The sequence below is a fragment of the Aquila chrysaetos genome (assembly GCF_900496995.4).
Source record: "Aquila chrysaetos chrysaetos chromosome W unlocalized genomic scaffold, bAquChr1.4 W_unloc_2, whole genome shotgun sequence".
Lineage (NCBI taxonomy): Eukaryota > Metazoa > Chordata > Aves > Accipitriformes > Accipitridae > Aquila > Aquila chrysaetos.
In genome coordinates, this window is record NW_024470322.1 from 3,432,083 (window position 1) to 3,440,848 (window position 8,766).

The 8,766-nt window shown below is 52.3% G+C and overlaps 1 protein-coding gene across 1 annotated transcript; it reads left to right on the top strand.

Annotated features, from left to right (window-relative positions):
- Positions 1 to 3,108: 3,108 nt before the first annotated feature.
- Positions 3,109 to 8,457, top strand: LOC121232927 (histidine triad nucleotide-binding protein 1-like). The gene is given in 5 exon segments (XM_041121424.1): positions 3,109 to 3,280; positions 5,457 to 5,719; positions 5,721 to 5,750; positions 7,183 to 7,287; positions 8,115 to 8,457. Coding segments are annotated over 5 exon segments (735 nt in total). The 3' UTR covers positions 8,280 to 8,457.
- The last annotated feature ends 309 nt before the right edge of the window (positions 8,458 to 8,766 follow it).

Sequence of the window (8,766 nt, forward strand, 5' to 3'; positions counted from 1 at the left end):
AAAAATGTGCTCTATACTGCAGCCGGGGAGAATGGCCCTACCTGGAGCCTCTGGCAGAAAGCACCCGGGGAGACCCGAGGTTGACCCCTGGGGTTTTGGAGTCGAGGATACAGAGGATCCGAGGCTCGCTATACTCCAACTGAAAAAGAGATATTGGCAGCATATGAAGGAGTTTGAGCTGCCTCAGAAGTGGTTGGTACTGAAACACAGCTCCTCTTAGCACCCCGACTGCCAGTGCTGGGCTGGATGTTCAAAGGGAGGGTCTCCTCTACACATCACGCGACTGATGCCACGTGGAGTAAGTGGATTGCACTGATCACACAACGGGCTCGCATAGGAAACCCCAGTCGCCCAGGAATTTTAGAAGTGATCACGGACTGGCCAGAAGGCAAAGATTTTGGAATGTCGCCAGAGGAGGAGGTAACGCGTGCTGAAGAAGCCCCGCTGTATAATAAACTGCCAGAAAATGAGAGGCAATATGCTCTGTTCACTGATGGGTCCTGTCGCATTGTGGGAAAGCATCGGAGGTGGAAGGCTGCTGTATGGAGTCCTACACGACAAGTCGCAGAAACTGCTGAAGGAGAAGGTGAATCGAGTCAGTTTGCAGAGGTGAAAGCCATCCAGCTAGCGTTAGACATTGCTGAAAGAGAAAAGTGGCCAGTGCTCTATCTCTATACTGACTCATGGATGGTGGCAAATGCCCTGTGGGGGTGGTTACAGCAATGGAAGCAGAGCAACTGGCAGCGCAGAGGTAAACCCATTTGGGCTGCCACACTGTGGCAAGATATCGCGTCCCGGCTAGAGAATCTGGTTGTAAAAGTACGTCATGTAGATGCTCACATACCCAAGAGTCGAGCCACTGAAGAACATCAAAATAACCAACAGGTGGATCAGGCTGCCAAGATTGAAGTGGCTCAGGTGGATCTGGACTGGCAACATAAGGGTGAGCTATTTATGGCTCGATGGGCCCATGATGCTTCAGGCCATCAGGGAAGAGATGCAACATATAGATGGGCTCGTGACCGAGGGGTGGACTTGACCATGGACACTATCGCACAGGTTATCCATGAATGTGAAACATGTGCTGCAATTAAGCAAGCCAAACGGTTAAAGCCCCTGTGGTATGGAGGACGATGGCTGAAATATAAATTTGGGGAAGCCTGGCAGATTGACTATATCACACTCCCACAAACTCGCCAAGGCAAGCGCTATGTGCTCACAATGGTGGAAACAACCACCGGATGGCTGGAAACATATTCGGTACCCCATGCCACCGCCCGGAACACTATCTTGGGCCTTGAAAAGCAGGTCTTGTGGCGACATGGCACCCCAGAGAGAATTGAGTCAGACAACGGGACTCATTTCCGAAACAACCTCATAGACACCTGGGCCAAAGAGCATGGCATTGAGTGGGTGTATCACATCCCCTATCATGCACCAGCCTCTGGGAAAGTTGAGCGATACAATGGACTGTTAAAGACTACATTGAGAGCAATGGGGGGGTGGAACTTTCAAACATTGGGATACACATTTAGCAAAAGCCACCTGGTTAGTCAACACCAGAGGATCTGCCAATCGGGGTGGCCCTGCCCAGTCAGAATTTTTACGTACTGTAGAAGGGGATAAAGTCCCTGTAGTGCACACAAAAAATATGTTAGGGAAGACAGTCTGGGTTACTCCTGCCTCAGGCAAAGGTAAACCCATTCGTGGGATTGCTTTTGCTCAAGGGCCTGGGTGCACTTGGTGGGTGATGCGAAAAGATGGGGAAGTTCGATGTGTGCCTAAAGGGGATTTAATTTTAGGTGAGAATAGCCAGAATTAACCTGTATGATATTAGTTGCTATATAACCCTGCTACTGTATGTTATCATTACTATAATTGTTATATGCTATATCCATAGTACTATAGTAAGAATCACTTAGATCAAACAAGAAAAACTGTGATAAAACTGAATGAAACACAGTAGTGATGGAACCAGAACTGACTCCAGCATGCAACAATCCAACGGTGCACACCATCCTCCTGCTGCGTCCAATGTCAACTGCTCGTCACACTGCACTGAAGCCCAACTCTGCTCTACCGACTGAGAGGACTTTGCACCATTCCTCCTGCCCAGAAAGACTGGTATGACAGATGGAGCCTAGAGTCAGGAACTAAATAAACTCAACGAACATTTAATGAACATAACACATAAACTAAAGGGATGATATCTCTGTGTATGTATACATATATATATATCATTGTTCATATGTCTCAAAGGGATGGAAAAGCTGATAATGACTGACCAGGATGTAACTAAAGGTATGGGAACTGAGCATGACGTCAATGGTATAGAATAAGGGGTGGATACTGTCCTAGTTTCAGCTGGGATAGAGTTAACTGTCTTCCTAGTAGCTGGTACGGTGCTATGTTTTGAGTTCAGTATGAGAAGATTGTTGATAACACCGATGTTTTCAGTTGCTGCTAGTAGTGTTTAGACGAATGTCAAGGATTTTTCAGCTTCTCATGCCCAGCCAGCGAGAAAGCTGGAGGGGCACAAGAAGTTGGCACAGGACACAGCCAGGGCAGCTGACCCAAAGTGGCCAACAGGGTATTCCATACCATGTGACGTCCCATCCAGTATAGGAACTGGGAAGTGGGGGCGGGGAATCGCCGCTCGGGGACTAGCTGGGTGCCGGTCGGTGGGTGGTGAGCAATTACACTGCGCATCATTTGTACATTCCAATCCTTTCATTATTGCTGTTGTCATTTTATTAGTGTTATCATTATCATTATTCGTTTCTTCTTTTCTGTTCTATTAAACTGTTCTTATCTCAACCCGTGGATTTGCTTCTTTTCCCGATTTTCTCCGCCATCCCACTGGGTGGGGGGGGAGTGAGTGAGCGGCTGCGTGGTGCTTAGTTGCTGGCTGGGGTTAAACCACGACACGCCCTTTCTCTTCTGTCCTGGGACTTCGAGGTGACCTGCTGAAAGAAAATGGTGTCCACCTGCCGCAACTGCAAGGCTGCGGCTGCAACCCAAACAGAAGCACTACAGCCTACCTGTGCTGACGTCTCCCCCCAAACAGACCTCCCAAGGACTGATATAGCTGTCTAGACCTCGGGCCGCATGGAGCTCCAGTACCTGGAAGTCCCCCTAGCACCCGAAGGCAGCGGTGGATGTCATAGCTGCAAGCGTGCCCAGCTGGAAGATCTCCTTGGACAAGTAACTATGCTACAAGAGGAGCTCGACAGGCAGCGCGGTATCCGGGAACGCGAGCAGGGGATCGACGCGTGGTATCGTACGCTGTCCCGGGCTGAGCGACAGCCTGCCTTAAGGCTGCGCAAGAGGAAGGTAAGCCTGAATCCAACCTCGAGCTGACTGATGCAAGGCACTCACGAGATGAAGGAGACTGGACGCTTGTCTGTGCTTGGGGTAGAAGGAAGAACCCTCCCCCATCTCCTGAAGTGTCCCTACATAACAGACAGGATGCTCTGGGGTTGGAGACTGAAGACCATGTGAGTAACGGACAGGATCCAGAACGAGCCAACCATGCAACGCTGACCCAACCACCCACCCGCATTAGAACCAGCGCCGCCAGAAAAGCACGCAAGGTATTAGTAATTGGAGATTCCCTACTGAGAGGCACCGAAGCACCCATTTGCTGTCCAGACGATTTCTCTAGAGAAGCCTGCTGCCTACCAGGAGCTCGCATTCGTGGCGTCACTGAGAGGCTGCCGAGCCTGGTGAACCCTGCAGATTATCATCCGCTCCTACTATTCCACGTAGGGTCTGGCGAGGCAACTTAGAACCCTCCCAAGAGACTATATGTCCCTCGGAGCAATGTTAAAAGGATCGGGAGCACAGGTGGTGGTCTCCTCTATCCTCCCAGTCAGAGGAAGGGGTCCAGGAAGGAGGAGACGAATTGAACAGGTGAATGCCTGGCTGCGTAGCTGCTGCCACGCTCAAGGTTTTGGCTTCTATGATCGCGGATCTACCTGTGAGAAGCCGGGTCTGTTGGGAGCTGATGGGATTCACCTGACCAAGCGGGGCAAGAGGGTCTTGAGTTGGAAGCCACTGTGCAGAAGGAGCAGAAGGGAGCTGGCAGCTCTTTAAGGACGTTTTTCTTAGCGCACAAGAGCTCTCGATCCCCATGCGTAAGAAACCAGGCAAGGAAGGCAGGAGACCAGCATGGCTGGGGAAGGACCCTCTGGTCGAGCTGAAGCGCAAGAAGGAAATGCATAGGCAGTGGAAGCGGGGACACGCATCCTGGGAAGAATACAGGGATGCTGCCCGGGTGTGTAGGGATGGGATCAGGAAAGCTAAGGCACAGCTGGAGCTGAATTTGGCAAGGGATGTGAAGAATCATAAGGAGGGCTTCTACAGGTGCGTTGGTCAGAAAAGGAAGAGTAAAGAAAACGTACGCCACCCCCACCCCCCTCCGATAAAGAAGACGGGAGATCTAGTGACAACCGACATGGAGAAGGCTGAGGTACTCAACGACTTTTTCCCTCCCTTTTCGCTGGCAACCACTGTTCCCACATCTCTCAAGTCCCTGAACCTCAAGGCAGGGACTGGGGGAACAAAGTCCCTCCCATCGTAGGAAACGATCCGGTTCGAGACCACCTGAGGAACCTGAACGTACACAAGTCCTGCACCTGGGGAGGAACAACCCCATGCACCGGTATACGCTGGAGGCCGACTGGCTGGAAAGCAGCTTTGCAGAAAAGGACGTGGGGGGCTCCTGGTGGACACCAAGTTGAACGTGAGCCGACAATGTGCCCTTGCCACAAAGGCGGCTAAGGATATCCTTAGCCCGATATAGAGGAAAGCAGGGTTTATGTATGTTACAATACAGTTGTGTCGACCAATCAAACTGCTCACTATCCCCGGGGGCACAGGGCACCACAGGCCACCCTTGGGCAGCTTTGGGGGCACTGCCTATTTTTCTAAAAGCCTCCTACCCAGCTTAGCGCAAATCCTATCTTGATCTGCCCTCCAGCCCTCAAGCCACCAGTGCTGAACACACGCTTTGTATTTTATTTTCTCCCAGGAGGCGTGCAGCTTAGAAACGTCTGCAACTGGAGCGGGGCTTTCAGGGAACAATTTAGAGCAACTTCTGTTGGTTCTGCGAAATGTTCTGAAAAGTTAAGGCCTGCCCTGCCCTGCCCTGCCCTGCCCTGCCCCGGCAAAAGCAGTCATTTGACCGGAGGGAGCAGCACCAAAAAGCCACAAGCACGTTTGGGGTGGACTTGATGCGGTAATAAATAACAAGAAATAGTACTTCTAGCTACAACAGCCTCTTCTGAGACCTCGTTGCCCGCCCGCAGGGTCGCAGCACTACGCGGCACAGAGCACTACGCGGCACAGATCCCTCCGCGGGCTCGCCCGACGTCGTCTCCCTCCGCGCCCCGGTCGGATCCCTCCGCGCCCCGGTCGGATCCCTCCGCGCCCCGGGGGCACGCAAACTCCCTGAGCCCCGGTAAGCGCCAGGTCGACGAGGGCGGACCCGCCAAGGGGGCGGGGACAAGCGGCAACGACAGACGAGACAGCCAATCGAGACGCGGGATCGGCCGGCGGCGATCTGGCGGCCCAATGGGCGCCGCGGAGGGCCTGGCCGAGCGGAGGAAGCGCGGGGGCGACAACGGGCGCTGTCGTGGCTGGCGAGATTGTTGGGGCGCGGGCCGCCCGGCCCGGTGGCGCCACTACTGTCTTCGGAAAGATCACCGGCAAGGCGCTTCCCCGCCAACGTCATCTACGAGGACGAGGAGGTAGCCGCGGCTTTGCTCTGTGCGCGGTTCCTCTTCCCTTCCCCCCCTCCCCCTCCCCCCGCGCTCGCAGGCACCCTGAGCCGAGGACCCGTTGCGCGGTGCCCGGGAGCGCGGCAGGGCGGGTGGCGGCGTTGCTGCGGGTGGGTGGGTGGCTGGAGGGACGGGGGACGGACGGGGCCTCTCTGGGTTGTGGCGCTCTCTACTGCACCATCCCTAAAACGTCGCGCTTCTTCGGTACCCCCCCCCCGCCCCCGGCTGCTGCGGCGCGTACCGGGTTGCCGGTGTTGCCCGGCTCGCCTCGGTTCCCAGCCCCACCGCGTCGTGTGCGTGCGCGCGTGCGCGTGCGCGTGCGTAGAGGAGGGCCTCTGACGGTAACGCACTTGGTGGCAGCCGCAGACGTCTGCCGCCTGATATCCCTTTGGCACTGCAAGTCGCGCAAAGTTTGCTGCCGAGGGATGGGAGTGGTCCTGCCTCGTGTGGGATGATAGTCTTGAAACCAGAGTAGCGACCGCGATGAGTTAGTTCTGCATAGGAGAAATGCAGGTCTCGACGTGCCTCGTAACAGCATTATAGAGATTTCACAGCTCTGCTGTGCTAGGCTTTGGTTCTGAACCCCCAAACTGGATTATTAAAGCAAAGAATTACAGCTTTTCTTATTTTTCTTAACAAAAAGCTAGAAACCGGTCATCCTGCGGGCTGCAAAAGCTTCCCAGATCTTGTTTCTGTGGTGAAGTGGGACCGTGATAACAGCATGCTTGCGAGGTTCGCGGATGCTGGTGCACCACAACGTGCTAGGAACTAGAGTGAGCTGCTTAGACTGTGGGGAAAAAAATGCAGCCGTTGCCTACACGATGTTAACTTTAAGTTAGTATCCCGTATAATTTTGTTATTAAAATGCTGAAGATTAACAGTTAGGGATGCCTTCTGCTTTTGAAGGTAGGGTTTATGTGCAATACAGAAGACAGGCTCGTACTAGGCGCTTGCAGGCTTCCTGTGATTATGCTTTTGTTCAATACTTGAGCTCCCTGTCGCGTGGAAAACGAATGGCCGCTGATCTTCCACTTCACCAAACTCTTTGCTGGTTCAGTTAAGCCGTTTGTCTCCTGCCTCTGTGGTGGACCACATCGAATAGAAAAACTGCTTAGGAAACGATCAGCCCAAATTGAAACATACTGGAGGTCGCTAATCTGAAGTACTGGCCCGTCTCCTTGCCCCCATCATCTTGCGTGCACTTCTGGAGGGGGCTCTGTAAATATGTTGTATTTTGTGTATAGAAAGTATTAATATCGCGTAAGAAAAATCAACGTTTCGGCTTGCGTTTGGGGTATCTGGCAATCTGCTTCTGTACGAGTTCAGTGGGGCGTATTGATTTGCTTAAGCTATTGCCTTTCTCTGAAGCCAATTGCGTTTTAACTGTTTACTCTTCCTCCAGCGCCTCGCGTTCCATGATCTTTCGCCCCAAGCTCCGACGCTTTTCCTAGTCACGCCTGAGGAGCCAATTATCGGGTTATCTGACGCAGAAGGTTCTGGTGAATCTGTAAGTACTGCGGAAGCTTTCTGTGGGCTAAACTGTACCTGTAATTAGTTCCTAATTTACTAGACTCTCTCTCCCATCCCCCCTTTTCCTCTTGATAGGGCACACGCAGTAGGCTATTGTGGGTTTTCTGGCGCTATAATCTTTTGCCTCTAGCTTGTAACGGAGTTGAGCTTTTTGACTAAAAGTAGCGATATAAAGCAACGCTCCTCCCTGGGTATGTACTTCTGGTGCAAAATGCAGCGTTGTTTTGGAGCGCAGTCTGATGCCTGTCGTCGTGGTTTAGAGTAAGAGTAGTAGTACTTCCTCTAATACGGAGAAGAGGGCTTGGGGTTTTTGGCAGGTCAGGGGTGAGGAAGGGCAAAGCTGGTTGAGAGGTGCTGGATGCTTCGCTCTTGGCTGTGAAAGTCAAGTTCAAAGACTTTGTAAACCCACGCAAAAGGCAGCCTAAAGTTTCTTTTCCACCAGAATTGCTTATGTTGCCTGAAGATATAATGGGGGCTTTAACCCGGAGACAAACTTAGCTTCTGTGGCCGTTTTGTAGTCCGTTACTGTCCAGCTTGAAAAAAACTGCGTGGCTCTTCCCTCCCCCCCCCCCCCCCCCACACACACAGTGTGCATAATCGGTCTTTGTAGCTTTGCTTGGAAAATGTCAGTTGCAGGCGGGCGGACAGACGGTAATTTGAAGCGCAACGGTTGAATTGCTAGGAATTGGCTACCTGGTTCCTCTGGGTGGTTCTCTGCTCTCAGTCCTTCCCTTCCTGCCCTCTCCCCTCTTTGTGTGTGGCTTTTTATTTTATTTATTTGTGGGTTTGTGCTTCCTTCTCCAGCTTCTTGGGCATTTCATGATTGTTGGCAAGAAGCGTGCTGCTCACCTGGGCCTGACCAATGGATTCCGGATGGTTGTGGATGAAGGGCCCGAGGGCGGGCAGTCTGTCTGTCACGTACATCTACATATTCTGGGTGGCCGTCAGTTGGGCTGGCCGCCTGGCTAAGATTTTTGCACCGCAAGAGTTGCTGCACCTGTACAAATCGCCACTGAATGGATTTCGTCTGTTGCCCGTCAGTCTAGTAGCCGCTGTTGACGTCTAATTTTTTGTGACGTGTGTCTGTGGAAGGTAATAAAAGCTTTGAGCAGCAGTTGCACAATAAAGATTTAGCATGGGGATATCACCTCTGTCTTGTGCGTCTTACTGAGGGAAATAGTTCTGCAAGTTAAAATGGTGTCTCCCCGGAGTGTAAGTATGTGGAACGTTTCAGTCTGTTAACAGTGTTCTATAGACAGATAATGATTTGCCCAGTCATTGGAAGCGTGATGCTGGAACCGCTTAGCCGTCTCGTGCGTCGTGCAGGAAGCAAACTCTTAGCTTTTTGGAAGTGGTACGCAAATGTACGTAAAGCCAGCGTAGGCTGCTGCTAAAACTTTAGAAAATACTGTATGTGACGCTACAGGCATGCCGTACAAGGGTGGTTTCGGCACAG